The 16,799-nt window shown below is 53.2% G+C and overlaps 1 protein-coding gene across 1 annotated transcript in view; it reads right to left on the bottom strand.

Moving 5' to 3' along the window:
- The window catches only part of RBM19 (RNA binding motif protein 19), a 122,705-nt gene that overhangs the window by 75,452 nt on the left and 30,454 nt on the right, over nucleotides 1–16,799 (bottom strand). The window contains exons 17-21 of the mRNA XM_036823343.1: nucleotides 16,432–16,604; nucleotides 13,741–13,801; nucleotides 10,139–10,218; nucleotides 7,032–7,087; nucleotides 3,829–3,945 (exon numbers count right to left, since the gene is read on the bottom strand). Coding sequence (XP_036679238.1) covers nucleotides 3,829–3,945; nucleotides 7,032–7,087; nucleotides 10,139–10,218; nucleotides 13,741–13,801; nucleotides 16,432–16,604 — 487 coding nt within the window. The remainder of the gene's footprint in view (nucleotides 1–3,828; nucleotides 3,946–7,031; nucleotides 7,088–10,138; nucleotides 10,219–13,740; nucleotides 13,802–16,431; nucleotides 16,605–16,799) is intronic.

The raw sequence follows: 16,799 nt of genomic DNA, 5'->3' as shown, positions 1-16,799 counted from the left end.
GAAACAAAAAACAACTTAGCAAAACAACTTAGCACAGGCATGCACATGCGCACACACACCTACCCCACAGTCAACCCGGAGAGCAGGGGGATGCCCACGTTACATCTTTCTTCTTCTGGAATCGATACTGACTTAAGACTGTGGGCACCTGCTGGGTGAGCCGAGGACCACTGCCATCCTTGCTCTGGTTGTGGGCTGAGGCTTTGGCTCCCTGCATCCATGTGTACCCTTGCACGGTCTGGGGAACCCCGGTTTGTCCTCCACATTTCCTTTCAGGGCTTGAGGAGGACCAGCTCGGCCTCGCCCTGTGTCTCACTTTCCTTGCTGACCCTCTCTGCCCCAGAACCTAGCTGGAGGGGGAGAGGACTACAGTGGAGGGCGCGGGGAGCTGGGAGGGAGGGAGATAATTAGGGAAAAGAGGAAAAAACAACAAAAAAAGGATATGTTGCAGAGAACTTCCAAGGATTCAGCACTACTGTGACACGGGCTCTGTCTAGAGTCAGACCTGCCCTGGGTTCAGAGCCTGGAGCCGCTGGCTTTGTGCTGTTTAATAACCACAGCTCATGCTAGCTAACTACCCACTCCATACCAGGTGCTGTATTAAGTGCCCCACATGCATAATCTCACTTAATCCTTTTAACAGCCCTTGAGGCAGCCACATGGTGAGGGAGCTGGGTGCCAGCCCGAGCCATCTGACAACGCAGTGGGTAGGGATTTGGGCTCTGGAGCTGGTTTCTTCACTGGGAAATGGAGCCGATGACAAGCACTCCGCGGGGCTGTAATCAGGCAAAGCGCTTCAGCCCACGGAGCCCGGCACAGAGGTCGCGCTCGAAAAATCTACTTCATGATAATGATAAACGCTAGCATCATTATCACAATTCGTAGCACATGTTATCACCAGTATTATGAGTACTGTTTTATGCCAGGGGAAACTGAGGCCCAGAAAGGGGGTGGCAGAGAGAGAACTGCCGTCTCCTAATTCACTGCTGTGTCTACTCTCTGACTTTCCTAAAGGGCGAGCCTCCAATTGTCCCAGAGGACGATCCCGCAGAGGCATGTATCTGCAGGGCCTCTTGGCACCCAACGGGCTGGGTTTAAGGGGCTGGGGTGTGGTGCAGTGAGGCCCAGATGGAAGGCTGGTGGCCTCCAGGAAAGGCCCAGGCAAACACCGTCCCGGCTGAGAAACCGCCGCCCCCAGTGCACGGGCAGGGCCCCCAGCGGCAGGCGAGCAGCGGGTGAGCTGCTGTCCCCCAGTGGGCTGTCTCAAGAACCAGACCGTGCCCTCCCACAGCGCTGCACTCATGCCCTCACACACCGGGTGTGTCACTGTGCGACTGTCACTGTCGCTTTCCTTCCTGGTCCTTCACAAAGAGTGAATTCCTCGAGAAAGGAGCCTGTGTCTCCTGAAATGGCTACGTGCCGGGCGCCTAGCACAGTGCCTGGTGCAGATGACACACGTGCGGGATGGTGGTTCCACTAAGGGATAACAGCATTCCTCCTCTGCAGCGCTGCTCTGCTGCTTAATAAAAGATACAGCATAGGAAGTCGTGTAGCAGAGCCCAACACACAGCGAGCTGGTGATTTTGATTATGCCCGGTAGGATAACTCCATGAAAACTGCCTGGCAAAATAGACCGGACTGGTTCCCCTAAACCCTGACATCTTCCCCTGGCTCTGACCTTTGCCGGACACTGGCTTTGTCTGAAACTGGGTCTGTGCTTTCCTGGTGGAGCTTGTCTCCCAGAGAAGGCTCACAGCGACCCCTGCTGCCCGCGCTCGGAACGGCCTCAAACCCCCAGCCAGAACGCACAACAAAGCCAGGCTCCAAGCAGGCTCTGGATTTCCAGGGGTTGATGAAAACTACCACCAGAACAATGGCAGGAAGACGAGACACCACATGTAATGATGTTCGGGGGACACTAATTCCCTGTCTTCTCAAAATAAACATAAAACGTGAGATCAGACAAAGCGCTTTTCCCTTCCCGTTGCGGTCTTTTGTTTCCCTGGATAAGTGTCACCCTCAACAGACTGCGGAACCAAGCAAAACTGTCATTTCGGCAGGATGCTGTTTCCTGATCAACACGTGCTGCTCAGAGCAATCCCGTTTTGATCTGGCAGTTCTTAAATTGGACTCTTTAAAAAGCAGGAGCATGGCTGAAACCAGCGGCCGTGCGAGGCTCGGGATACATACCTTCTCGTGACGGCGACCCACTCCTCTTGACTCGCCTCCCCAGAGGCTGGGAGATGGAAAACAGCCTCCTGCAGATGGTGACCCCACCTTACCAGGCTGTTACTACCACACAGGGGACCCTGGGATCATAGCTAAGACCCTGCTACTAAGAAATCGACAGGGTCCCCGTCTTTGCATCAGCACTGGGCTGATGTCTGTTAATGAATTGTGTGCCAGTGTATGATTTAGAATGGGGGGGAGGACGACAGGGATTTTTAAAGCAGACCCTTCAAGTGGTTCCCCATTCTTTACACCACGGAGTAGGAGCAAAGAGGGTAGATTTCACACAAAGATAACACATACTTTCCAGTCTCCAAAATCTAGGACTTCTATTTTGCAACCACAGCTGACCTGGCCAGATGCTAATTGGTAATCCTAATCGGGATTTAGCTCTCCTGATGTTCACGCCAGAACCGGACAAATGCAGGTTAAACAAACAAGGTCTAGTACACGGAATCCTAAATGTTCACCCCTATGCAGGCCACAGGGCTGTCGGTCCCCAGAACACTCCTAGATTGCAGCCGAGCTTCCATGATCTGCTTGGTTGGGGCCAATGTCATCTGCCTTAGGTTCTGAGAGCTAGAAGGGTCTGTTCTCTGTGCCACACAGCACACACCTGGAGAGTGCCCTGGCTTTATAAACGTTTCCCCCTTATGCCCTCTCTCTAAAGACGTTTCATCCAAGGCTTGGTGCTGCGTGATACCTAACTTATCTGAAAAATCAAACAGTGTAATGTACCGGCACAGGGGTTGCAAACTCGTGGCCCCTGGGTTGTATCCGGCCCTCAGGTAGACTTTGTCCCACACAGAGTGTTTTTAGAAACTGCATTAGTTGCCAACTCAAGAATCCAGATTGCCAGTTTCTCTTTCAAAACGCGGGAAGGACTGGTCCTACGACATCTGCGTCCCTGCCCAGCATCTCCGCTGGCCCTCCAGTCGGCCAGTTCCCACCCAGTCTGCTCTGCCAGGCTGTTTGCTGCCTGGCCCCCAAGAGACCTCTGAGTTTTGACTCCTGTGCTGTAGCAGCTGCTGGTGGACTGCATTATTTCGGCAGGCGATCCTCCCTCATCTCAAAGCGCGCTTTCCATAGACAGCAGTGCAGACCAGTGCTGCCCGACCCTGGCTGGATATCAGAATCCCCTGGGGCGCTCTGATCCAAATACCAGCATCTGGGCTCCACCCCTGACCAACCGATTGCAACTTTCTGGGGGCGGAGCCTGAGCAAAGGTGTATTTATAAAAGTCACCAGGTGATTCAAATGTGCAGAGAAGGTATTGGGCCACTGGCTTAAACCAAAGCATGACTTGGGCGGCAGGATTTCAGGCAGATCATGGGCAGAGCTGGGCGTCAGCCGCCTGGGTCCCTGTCCCTCCTGCAGGTCGCTGGTGGGGATGAAGAAGACTGATTACCCTGTTTGGACATGTTTCTGCCCAGCGGTCTGGAGAGCAATGTCTGGGATTAAGGGAGACACATCAAAGGCAGCCAGAAGACGACCTTTGAGAGGCCACCGCGCTGGCCTTCGGCAGACCATCGAGGACCCGAAGGCCCAGCAGGCTCCCCCCGACACGACGGCCCCGCGGACCGGACCAGCGCCTCTCACCTGAAGAGCTCGCGGATCTCGCGGCTGTCAGCCTGGAAGGGGATGTTCCGCACCAGGATCTTGGAGGTTGTCTGCTTTCTGGGCACTTGTTTCTTCCGAGCGGATGTCAGGGCTGGCCTGGAGGGTCGGGGGAAAGGCTTCAGGTCATTCGGGGCCTCGGCAGCTGCTGCCCTCTGCTGACTCCACCGGCCCCCTCCCGCCCCAGCACCGATGCTCTGGTCCTCTGCTCAGGTGAGGGACTCGGGGACTCTGCGTGGACGCGGCTGAGAGGAAAGGGGAAGGAGGCGGGCTCCCCTGGGTGGCACGCAGCCTAATTATCTTCCCCCCCAGCAGCTGTGGATGTCCAGTCGGCACATCCTACCCTGGGGTGCCTGCTGCCCTTCATCTGAGACCCTCAGGGGCTAGCAGGGACTTGAGGACAGAACTCTGATGGGGGTGGGGGCAGTCTCTCCCTAAACCCAGTCTCCTCTGTCTCTTTCTTCTCCCTAAACCCAGTCTCCTGTCTCTTTCTTCTCCTTAAACCCAGTCTCCTCTGTCTCTTTCTTTGCAGGTGCCCAGAAAGATGCCGGCTGGTCCCAAGGTCTTGTTGGAGACATTTCCTCACGAACCTGAAGCGCAGCATCCAGGGGCCTGGAGCAGTTTCTAACCACGGAGGTGGGTCAGGGCTGCGAGACGAAACTCTCTCCACCTGAGGTTCAAGGCCATCCCAAACCTGTGCCCCTGCTCTTCCAGGGAAACCCTCCACTCCATGGAAGCAGGGGAGAGTCACGAGCACAGCTGTGAGTTGACAATCTGGGTGTGAATGCCCCGTCGGCCACTTAGGATCTGTGTGATCTTGAACAAGTTATTACTTGGCCTCTCTGGGCCTCTCAACTGTATAACAGGCCTAATAATAGTGCCAACCTCATCGGATTGTTTGAGGATTTAATGAAAGACACGTCATAACACTTTGCACTGTGCCTAGCACAGGGTAAGCGTTCCATAAACGGCAGCCGTGATTATGAGGACGGTTATGACTCACTTCCTTTAAGTCTGCTCCAGGTCACCTCCTCCCTAACCGTCTCCACTAAAATAGCAGCCCACTCCCACTCCCACCCCTGGCTCGATTTTCCTGGCACTCATCACTATCCAAGAGCATATTACATATTCAGTCACGTTTCTCTTTACGGTCTGTCCTCTAGGGCTGTGCCGTCCAACGCGGCAGCCACCAGCTGCACGTGGCTAACAGTTAAATCGATATTAAAATGACACAAAATTAAAAATTCAACTCCTCGGTTGCTGGGCTAGCCAGCCTCCAAGATGGTTCCCAATGGTCTCTGTCTCTTGGTATTCATGACCCTTGTGTACTCCTCTCCTGCTCTGAGACTAGGTCATAAAAGACATTGCTGCTTCCTCCCTATTCTCTCTTGGATCACTCGTTCTGGGGGAAACCAGCTGCCAGGCTGTAAGGACACTTGTGCAAGCCTAGGGAGAGGCCAACGTGGTGAGGAACTGAGGCCTCCTGCCAACAGCCATGTGAATGTGCCATTTTGCAAGTGAATCCATCAACCCCAGTTGCGCCTTCAGATGAGACTGCAGCCCTGGCCAACGTCTTGACTGCAACCTCGTAAGAGATGCCAAGATGGAACTTCCCAGCTAAGCTGCTCCTGAATTCCTGACCCTCAGGAACTGTGACATAATAAATGTTTGCTGTTTTAAGCTGTTAAGTTTTGGGATACTTGGTTATGTAATGATAGATAATTAACACAGTGGTAGTTGCCACGTTTCAAGAGCTCAAATGCCATGTGTGGCAAGTGGCTACCATGCTGGGCAGTGCAGATGTAGAACATTATAGGATGTTTTCATCACCGCAGAAACTTCAATCAAATAGCACTGCCCTAGAATGTAAACCCCACGAGGAATCTCCCTCCCCAGATCCTGGGAAGAGTGCCTGGTGCCCAGTAGGCTTTCTGTAATTTTTTGTTGAATAAAAGAAAGACTAAATGAACACTGCCTAGGAATTGAGAGCCTGCAAGGTGACTTCAGCCTGACTCCCTGGAGTCAGGGGACTGAGAAGAAAGACCGGGCACCACTGGCTGAGTGATCACGTGCTGGGCATGTGCTAGATGCTTCATGCTAGATGCTTCATGCACAGCCTCCAGTTTTCACATTTTACTTTATGGGCAAAATCACCCGCCCAAGATCACACAGCCCCTGGATTAGAACCCAAAGCTGCAGGGCACAAAACTTGGACCGCCCCCCCCCCCCAACCACTCTTAATTCACGTTAGCTTCTGGGGGCTCCCACACCAAGCTTCTTCTGGCTAAGGATACTCAGCATGGAATGGCCTGGGATGGGTGGACACCACCAGAGGTGGCCGAGGCTGGCTTCACAGGTAGCATTAAAAAACAGAGAGAGAAGGAAGAGATAGCGGCAGCTTCAGGTCAGTTCACTGGCAGCTAGTCTGCTCAACGACCACAACAAATGACTGATTTGCTGAAAACCATCAAATAAATATCTTAAACCAGCCCAAGGATTGTTAGAGGTGGTCACTTCATCACCTGAGGCGGACAGATGGGATTGACAATGACAACAATGATAAAGGCTGACCCCAGGCACGCGTTACATGCCGGGCACTGTTCAAAGCACCTCCAGTGTATTAGTTCAATTAGAACTTGCAAGGGTGAAGATGTAGGGGCAAAACTAAAACTCCCAAGAGACCGCCACTACCTTAGGAAACTGGTCATTGGGTCCAGTGGCCTGTCTCCGTCTCTAACATCTACTGAATCTCTTTCAAATTAAGTGGAGGCTGTCTCTGGGAACCGCTGTCCAGCTCCAAGAAAGAAAGCCCCATGATGCGAGACGTCTAGGTTTTATCACTGCTTCTGGTTCGTCCAAGACTCCAGCAACTTGCAAGTCTCCCTGGGTTTATTTATAGGGCCAAGATAAGTGGGTTTTGCTTGCTTCTCCCGCCCGTGTTCCTTTTGTTATAATAGATGTGTACTAACACGTTTACTCCGGGGACTGGCCTGGTCCCAGTTTACCAGGGAAATGGGTATCGGAGCTGGCACGCGGGACACCTCCTTAATTAGGAAGGGGTCCCAGGGTGAGGGGGGGTTGGGTGGGGTAGGATGTTCAAAGACCATGAGACACCCTCCAGGGCACCGGCACCAACACAAAAGGGACGGACTCAATCCAAGGAAGAGGGGGCAGTGTAGACTCACTTGGTGGCTCGTTCTGAGATCCTCACTTCCAGCTTGTGGCCGTCCATGACGTGACCCTGAGAGATGAGACAACACAGCCTGTCCCTCTGTCCTCTTAGAAGCACTCACCCGTAGCCCTGTCCTTCACCGGAGTGGGCTTCGGCTGAGTGAGGGGAGAGAGAACTTCGAGGGGGCATTGACTGTTCCCAGGAGACAAGCCCGCTGGAGTCAAGGACAGAGAAGGGCTTTTCCTGGAAGTGGTTCCCGCTGAGCCCTGGCAGCAGCTGGTGGTTACGGAGACCCAGCCCTCCAAGTCCTCTGGAGCCATGAGTGGGCCTTGACCTTTAAGCCATTCAAGGGGCACAGAATTTTCCATTGTTTATAAGCATTTTCAGGCAAAGTAAGCCCCTTTGGTCTGGCTTGCAGAGAGAGAGTTTGGTTTGGATTGTATGCTGTTAAAAAAAAATTCTAAATCACAGCAGAGATGCATCTAAAGCTAGGCTCTTAACATGGGTCCCTTAAGGCAAAACTGGTGTATTAGCAAAATTACCCTTGAAAATCCTTTAAGTCTCCCATAAAATACAGCACACGTAGCTTCGTATAAACAGTTCTTTGTGGTAATATGCCCGTATGTAGCACACAGAGAGGCACAGAACATAACTCTAATGTGTGCAAGGTAGAATCTGACAGGCTCCTGAATTACACGGAAGAGAAAGACAGACCACTGGGCGTGCAGAGCTGAAATCCAGTTAAATGAGTACACAACATCTAATGACAAAGTTGGATTTCAACCTAAGTGTCCATCATCGGATGAATGGATAAAGAAGATGTGGCACATATATACAATGGAATATTACTCAGCCATAAAAAGAAATGAAATGGAGGTATTTGTAGTGAGGTGGATGGAGTTAGAGTCTGTCATACAGAGTGAAGTAAGTCAGAAAGAGAAAAACAAATACAGTATGCTAACACATATATATGGAATCTAAGGAAAAAAAAAAAGGTCATGAAGAACCTAGTGGCAAGACGGGAATAAAGACACAGACCTACTAGAGAATGGACTTGAGGATATGGGGAGGGGGAGGGGTAAGATGTGACAGGGTGAGAGAGTGGTATGGACATATATACACTACCAAATGTAAAATAGATAGCTAGTGGGAAGCAGCCGCATAGCACAGGGAGATCAGCTCGGTGCTTTGTGAACACCTAGAGGGGTGGGATAGGGAGGGTGGGAGGGAGGGAGATGCAAGAGGGAAGAGATATGGGAACATATGTATATGTATAACTGATTCACTTTGTTATAAAGCAGAAACTAACACACCATTGTAAAGCAATTATACTCCAATAAAGATGTTTAAAAAAAAAAAAAGTTGGATTTCTAGTGTCTCTTGAAAAAACGACAAACAAAACAAAAAACCAGAGAAGATCTGGTATGGCTGGGGCCCACCTGCCCATCAGGCAGTAACTGGCTGAGGCCAAGAGGTGGCTGCCCCGTTAGAAGGGGCACGGGTGCCCAGGTTCTGTTCTGGGTGATGCCGGCCCCGTCGCTAGCTTACACAGCTAGCCTGGGCCCGTGGGCATGTGAGGTGGAGAGCAGAGAGCCTTTCCAAGTGCGAGCAGAGGCCCCAGAGGCCATCCCGCCCCATCACCCCACCCAAGCCCAATTCAGCCCTCCCTGGAGTTGCTTTGGGCCAAAGGGAGGGTCATCAAAATTCTACAGAAATGATCATATCGGCTAAGTGCCCAGTTACATTTCCTATAACCCCCAAGGCCTTTCGCTTGACTAGCAAGCTCTACTGGGACAGACTGCATCACCTGGAAGGTCCCTATAAACCCAGGCTCCACAGGGAGGTGGGCCGGTATGGGTGCCCTTTTCACCCGGTATCCAGCCCAGCTGTGCAGGCCCAAGCCCACGTCTCAGAGAGAATGGGAGCTGGGAGGGCGTGCAGCTTGCTACGCGCTCGCTTGTAAACTTGGCCCTGGTCAACTCCATCTAATGCTGCCGCTGCCTGGATGGCCTATACAGACACGTGACATTCTGAATAGGGTTTAAAAAGGATCCTGGACCCCCTGGAGCAAGCGGGCCTCCAGAAAGAAAGACGCTCGTGAGAAAGCACTGTTCCTTGTCCCCTTCCTGCCACCGAAGGGCCTGGGGACGTGGGGTGTCAGGGAAGGTGCTGAAGACATGTCTTAAGCTGAGGCCTGGCCCACTTTGGGGCTCTGTTCTGCTCCCTGTAACCTCAGCTCCCTTCCTGCCATCCAGGGCCCTGACCTGTCCCTGCACTTTGACCTAGCAGGAGGGCATCACTCCTTTCTCAGTAGGACATGAGTCTGTGTCCCAAACACCTCTGCGTTCACCCCCCTTCTCCCCACTTTCACTGCATCCACCCTGACCTGTGCCTGGAGGACTCAGCGGTCTCCCACCTGCCCTCCTATGATGCACCCTCCATACAGCAGCTGGAGAGACTGTTCTGCAGCAGAAATCAGATCCTTCCCCAAAGTGCTCCAAGCCCTCTGATGGGATCGCACTGCCTCTGTTGAATTCCACAGTCCATAAAAGGTCTGCAAGATCCAGCTGCACACACCTCCCACTGTGTACCCTGTCCCTGCCACACTGGCCTCTTTCTGCTCCTCAAACATAGTAAGCTCACTCCTGCCTCAGAGTCCCTGCCCCAGACCCTTTGCACGTGCTGTTCCAAGAGCTCTGTGCAGCTGACTCCTTCTTGTCAATTAGGTGTCAGCTCAACTGTCACGTCCTCAGAGAGGGCCTCTCCTGACCACGCGATCTAAGGTAGCCTTCCCCTCACCACAGTGCCTGCATCCGAGCACTTCTCAGGACCCGGTCTTGGCGTATTTCTTCAGAGGTCTGCTTCACCCATCTCCCTGAGGTCTGGCACAAACCAGGCTCTTGATCAAGGGTTGCAGACTGAAGGAATGCATTGCAGTGACTGTGGGGAGCTAAGCAAGGTTCAAGGCCGTGGGCCACAGTCCCCTAGGGAACTGGAGAAAGCAATGGGCCTGGGAAGATGAGGACTGATCTGCATTCCCACTCAATTTCAGAAGACTGACGGGATACCGCACCGCCTGCCTCGCGCCCCCGTGGACCTCGGCTGAGAATCCCCACTTACCTGGAGCTGTTTGAGAGCTTTCTGGGCCTGCTCCGGTTTCCTGTATTCCACGAATCCAAACCCCATGGACAGCAGCGCGCCTGTAAGAGAGAGAGGTGGGAATCGTACTGGGGCGCCAGGCAGGGGGGAAAACAAAGAAGGTGCACCAGACCAAGTTCAAGGGCTCCAAGGGGCCCCTGGACGGCCCCTCGACATTCTCATTTCTTCATGCCCCTCTTTGTTCCCAAAAAGATCCCAGCTCCCGGCTTGGCATTTATTACCAGTCGTCTTGAAGAATCAGCCAACGAGGTTACATAGCCGCCACCTGAGGCCCAGCTGACTCTTAATTAACAGATGATCGACGTGATAATTAACTTCATAATAGAATCCCGCCTTTGGGAGGGAGGGATGACCATCGCCACGACAAGCGGCAAAACCTCTACCCAGGCAGTCCCCCGCTTCCATACATAATGCATAAAACGAACACATGCATCAAGGTCAAGTGCGCCGAAGGCTTACTCTTCACAAAGTATTTCTGACCACCCAGTTACACCTGGTTCCTGGCTTTCAGACATACGATTGGGAGAGGGAGGTTGTCACCACCTTATTAGAACTCCTCTGGTTCCCTATTGCTGGGTCGTGAGTAGCATGAGTTCAGATAGCCAGGGGTATCTCCAAAATTTATAGAGAACCTTGCTTCCTGAATGTAAATATGTATAACTGAGGGCACACAAGAATAAGGTCTCTAATTACACCTTGCTCTTTGACACGAAATGTGATGCATGCCTCCGCCCCCGCGGTTCATGCTGATTTACTAATTTTACTCTCTATTTTTTTCACTGTTGAACTCCAAGAGGGTCTGCTCAAGGCTGATGGGCCCAAATGAGGCTCAGAGGTCACCACTGTTGACCCAGCAGTCCTCATCTTTGTCTGTATTGTTTGTGAGGCTGTGCCCCTGCGTGTTTGCATTTCCACTCACAACCACGTGTTATAAAACGAGGGCCCAAAGCAGGAAGAAATTCCACAAACAGCCCAGACACGGTTCTGCGGGCGACAGGAGGGAGGTTCAGACAGAACTGCTGGCTGATGGGCAGCGCCACCCCGTGGTGACTTTCAGTATTTGTTTTCCAGTGGATACGAGAAAACTCTGTTCTGAGGGTCAAGGCTGGAGGGTCTGTGCCCGTAGGATATTTTAAAAGCTCATTAAGATGGTGTTAAAGGCAACTACAGAGAGTCAAGTTCATTGCCGATTCACTGACGCTGTGCAGATCCATTCTGCCCTTCTCCTGCCCTGGAACGTTGATGTCCATAGAGAGCACAACTTGGGCTCACCGGCCTTCTGGTTTCCTGTTTGGTTTACCCAATGGAAAGCTCCGATTTGACATAGGCGGGTGGAGGAGAGACAGTTGGGGCCCCGGTTCTTTCCACACACCCCATCGCCTCCCTGCTTTGGCGTGGTTCTGGCAACGCCAGTGTCCAACCCACACCCTTGGCTCTGTTGGTGGCCCTTCTTCTGTGGCTCTGGTCACACCACTCCCTCCCCACAGCCTCTGGGCTCCGCAGGGGAGGGGCATTCTCCCACATGATCCACTGCCTCGACATTCCCCTGTGGGTCCCCTCAGCCCAGCCCACACCTGGGCACTTGGCCCCTTCACTACAAACATCTCCTTGACAACCCCAGCTGAGCGTGCTTTCTGGTTCCTGCTGAGACCCTCGCTGATAACAGACACCGTCTAGATTCCCCCCAAGCTGTGATGGATGAGCCCCAGAGAGCAGGGCTCTCAAATACAGGCTCTTAAAAAAGACAGTGTAGCTTTCAAGAGCTGCTCATGACACTGAAAGATCAGGTAACTGTTCTAAAGCACGCCGAAGAGTGCTCCCGAGGGCCGAGAGGCAGGCTCCGCAGAGCGTCTGACTGCAGAGACGGGCACAGTGACACTACAACCTGCAGGGACAGCCCCGGATGGAGCTGGCGACCCCTCTGCCAGCCTGTCTCACCCCCCAGACTTCAGGGGTCACCTCTTTTCCTGAACTCCGTCCCCAGCACCCCCAAACTGAGCCTTCAGGTCGTTCACTCGGTGCTTAGCTGCCTTTCCTTGTAGCCCAAACTACATCTGCGGTTCCTGGTGAACAGGGATGTTACGGTTTGAACTGTGCCCAGCCCCCCAGTGTGCATTAAAGTCCTAACCCTCACATCTCAGAATGTGAACGTATTTGGAGACAGATCCTTTACAGAGGTAATCAAGGTAAAAATGAGGTCCTGAGGTTAAGCGCTAATCCAATATGATCAGTGTCCTTATAAAAACGAAAAGGGGTGGTGGTGGACTCTGAACGCAGGACAGGTGTACACAGGAGAATGCCATGTGAACATGAAGACAATCACTTACAGGCCGAGGAGAGAGGCTGCAACAGATCCTTCCTCACAAGCACTCAGAACGAACCACCCCTGCCCACACCTTGATCCTGGACTTCTGGCTTCCAAAACTGTGCGGTAATAAACTTCTGTGGTGGAAGCCACCTAGTTTGTGGTGCTTTATTATGGCACCCCTAGCAAACAAATACAAGGAACTCCCCAAATTCTATGGCACCCGTCTGCTTCAGACCCTCCAAGGCTCCTCTGGCAAAAAGCCCAGACTCCTCTGCCTGGCAGAAAGCCATTCTGTGATCTGGAATCAGCCTACCTTTCTAGGTGCATCTTCTGCCTCTTCAATACATTCCCGACCTGCTACTACACCCTCTCCTGCCTCCTTCACCCACACCCCGCTCCCACCAGCTGACTGCTCTGCCTCCCTACCCTCCAAGTCTCGGTCTGACGTGGAGACCCCTGGCCTGGGCTCCTGTCCAGCCAGGGCCCCCTCTACCAGACCCCTTGTTGCTCTGTGCTGTAACCACTAGCTCATTAGTCTCTTAGGACACAGCCGTGGGCCGGCCCACGTGGCATCCCTACAAATCCCGCCAAATTGAAGGGATGGGGACCGCACAGCTGTGAGAAAGCAAGGAACAATGGCCTATCACCTGCAGGAAGCCAGGGCTGGAGAAGAAACAGACGAGACGCCATGGGACTCGTGGCAACGCCTGAGGCTGACGGGAGAGATGAGGGTGGGGTCTGCGTGTCCCAGGCACCCAGGGGCCAGTGACGTGCGTGGTCACTGATGACTCAGCGGAGTGTTCCAGATGTTCTACATCTGGGTCATTTCCCTTGGCAGGGAAGAGGGAAAGCCCACGACGGGTCTGTTCTTGCTCTTCCCTGGGAGATTTCCAGAGCACAGAGATGCTGGGATCAGGGAGAGGCTCTGCCACTGAACAGTGTCGACCCTGCCAGCCCTCTAATCGCACTGCTCTGAAACCACCCGACAGTCCAGGGTGGCAAAGGGTCTAGATTCAGAAGAATCTGACACGCATGGCTGCCCCCACTGGAAACCAGGAGTCTCCAGGGACCCAGAAAGAAGGACCATTTTAGATGAGCCAAACGAGAGAGTGTGGGGCTGCCAATGCTTCAGAATGAAAGAAGACCCTCAGAATAAGCAAGAGAGAGGTTGCTCTCTCTTACCCTTACCCCTACCCAGAGCGACACTGCTTCTTTCAGAATTGCTCCTTTCTGACTGAGAGCGCCTGTGAAATACCTGCTTTGTTCTTCTTCTTGGAAATGGAGCACCTCTTCACCACACCCACTTTGGAAAACACCTGGAAGAGAATGTCGACATGTATTATCAGAAGTTCTGGGCTAATCCCGAAACCTGGTGTGGGCGTGTCTTGAAAGACAGAGGGGACCAGGCAACTGCAGGCATGGAGAGGGCAAGAGTAAGAGCAGAGCTAACCCCTGGACGTGCTTCCGTGGCCGGGCCCTGGCCCGAGCCCTCCGCCTGCATGAACTCATCCAGCCCTTGCAGTGATTCTACCAGGTAGGGGTTACTACCCCCATTTTTCAGATGACAAAACTGAGGCTCCAAGGGGTTAGAGATGCACCCAGGATCACAGAGCTGGGAAGCCCCGGACCTGAGATTTGGATCCAGGCTCCAGAGCCCAGGTTCTAAACACCGTGCAGGTGGGGGTCCTGGTCAGACACTAGGCTCCCCAAATTTGCCCTAATATCATCTCGGGGGTCCCCAAAATATCTGGAGGCACTGGATCATGGCCTACTTTAAGTAGCTTGGACGGTCCCTTACGGTTCCCCGTAAGGGCCGCTGGGCTGGGTCCTGGCTCCCAGTGTCCAAGAAGGACCTGCGACACTGAACAGTCCAGGGGATCACCGAGGGTCACGCAGTGGGGAAGCTGGGCCTACATTTAGAAGCTTGGAGTCCACTGACCCAGTCCTGACCCTCTCACTGCCCCTGCACCTAATGCCAATTAATGTTTAAAACTTTCAAAAATCACATTCTGCTCTATTTTTCCCTTTACTTTTTTTGTCTCTCTTGCTAGAACTTGAGAACTGACCAGCGCGAATTCCTGTCCTTGTGGTTCACTGTGGTGTCTTCCACAGCACACACAGGGCCCAGGGAGAGGCAGGTGCCGGTCACCGTTCACCGACTGAGTGAGGGGGAAGCAGAGGGGAGGGGGGATCCGGACGCAGCTGACATTCACTGGCTCTCTTATTCCGACTGTCAAACAGTTGAATTATCTCATTCATTCTAATCAGATCTTCCAAACAGCTCCACAGAAGATTCTATTAACACCCCCATTTTACAAATGGGGAAACTGAGGCACAGAAAGGCTAAAGGACCAGCCCAGGGTCACACTGTTAGCAAGGAGTGAGGCTGGGACCCAAGTCCAGGCAGACTGACCCTTAAGCACAACTCTCCACTCAGGATGCTGTTAACAGGAGCCCTGTGAGCCGGACGCTGCTCGCCACGGTGCCTCGAACGGGCTGTGTGACCCTAGGTCAGTGAACTGACCTCTCTGAACCTCAGTCTCCACATCTGTAATATGAAGAACCTGGACTACATCATTTTGGCTGTACCTTCCAGCTCCAGAGTTCTTTAATTCCAAGGATGCTCTTAGGCTGAAGCTTGGGCACATCTTCCAGAAAAAAAATGGTTCCTGTTGTTGACATCCCCATACCAGATGCAGGCGGGCCAGCACAGCAGAAATAAAAAACAAACCCTCCGCAAGCTGGTTTGACCTCTTCAAAGCTATCTAGCCTTTGGACACTACTAGTGTGTGCCTGTTTGTAAAAGCAAACTCAAACCAGGCCAAAACGGATTCAGGAAGTAGCCCAGGAAAAGTCCAAGGGTGGGTTTCCCATTGCCCCAGAGGGCGAACCTCTGCCCTTAAAATGCTGCTGCTTTTGCCAGGCACCTCTGCTGCTGTGGTGGCTTTTCTAACTGGCAAGTGACAGTCACATCAGAGATTTAGCCAGAGGGTCCCAGCGTGCAGACTCTGACCTCCTGCTTCACCTTGACACCCTGGGCTTTCCCGCCCAATGCAGGCTGGCCTCCTTGCCACCCATCCACCGCCTTCCTGCCTCTGGGACTCAGTGGACCCCATCTCCCCTCTTGAATCCAGCTCTAGGATTTCAGAGCTCAAAAGAATTTGCAGAAACCAATCAGTTCAATCCTTACAGCCTTCTTCCTTTCCAGAGCCAGTTCATGGCTGTCAGGCTGCTAATCACCAATTCATGCATTAAAAAAAAAAAAAAAGGCATCGAGCATTTATTCTGTGCCAAACCCAGTTTACAGAAATGGAGACTCTCCCCATGGACAGTTCTCAGTCCAGTGGGGGAGCTCGCAGACCCCAGTCCTTTGGCACTAGAATCCCCATTTCCAGATCTCTGGCCCAATTCCTTCTAGAAGCCCCCCGGCGCCTATCATTTGGCATTTTCCAAACACGTACTTGGAGTTCCCCATCCTTTTCCCCTCCGCCCCCCTCCTATGAATGCAAAACTCTCGGCCCATCAGGGATTCCAGGCAGGACTGGCCCTCCTCCAAGGTTCACCCAGTGCTGTGTCTTCTGCACGTTCCCACCAGGCCAGGAGGGTGTGCTGGCGTTTACTTTTGGGTGGTTACCCTCGCAGACACCATCTGGGGAGGGGCTTTGTTTTCTGACTACAGCTCTCACACCGCATCCCAACAGGTCCCCTTCAAGTGCACGCGGGCGCCCCTCCCAGCCCCCAGACTGGTCTGGCCAGGGCTCCGATCTCCGATCTCCGGGTGAGATGTCTACTGGACAGCTCGGTGGAGGTGTCAATGGGGTGGCTCTTGGCTGTTAATCTACACGCTGCCACGAGTCACACGTCCAGGCAGGATAAACACAGGGACCACATCAGCAGACGGGGTCTCCCGCCCCGCCCGCTCCCTCCGGGCCGAGCAGTCACTCACTCCCTTCAGCGTCTCCTCGGTTGTGTCGAAGTGGAGATTTTTGATAAACAGAGTGCACCCGGGAAGGCTCTCCTCTTCCTCCTCCTCCTCCTCCTCCTCTTCCTCCTCCATCTTTGCTGAAGTGTCGTGTGCTGTTCCCTCCGTCGGCCTTTCACCTTCTGGGGTCTCGCCGTCTGCATGGGCCAACCCCCCCAACCAAAACAAATCTGTTAAATGATGCCTTATCTGCCTAAGCCCCGGGACCTAAAGCACAGAACCTGCCAGACCCAGGGGTTCTGTCTCTGAGTGGGCAGCGTCAGGAAGGGACAGCTTGTGCTAGGTTTTAGCAACTCTTGGGGGGTAGGCTGAGGGAGGGGAGAGACCACCGT

Source organism: Balaenoptera musculus, chromosome 14, assembly GCF_009873245.2.
Source record: "Balaenoptera musculus isolate JJ_BM4_2016_0621 chromosome 14, mBalMus1.pri.v3, whole genome shotgun sequence".
Lineage (NCBI taxonomy): Eukaryota > Metazoa > Chordata > Mammalia > Artiodactyla > Balaenopteridae > Balaenoptera > Balaenoptera musculus.
This window is presented reverse-complemented; position numbering and strand designations above follow the sequence as displayed.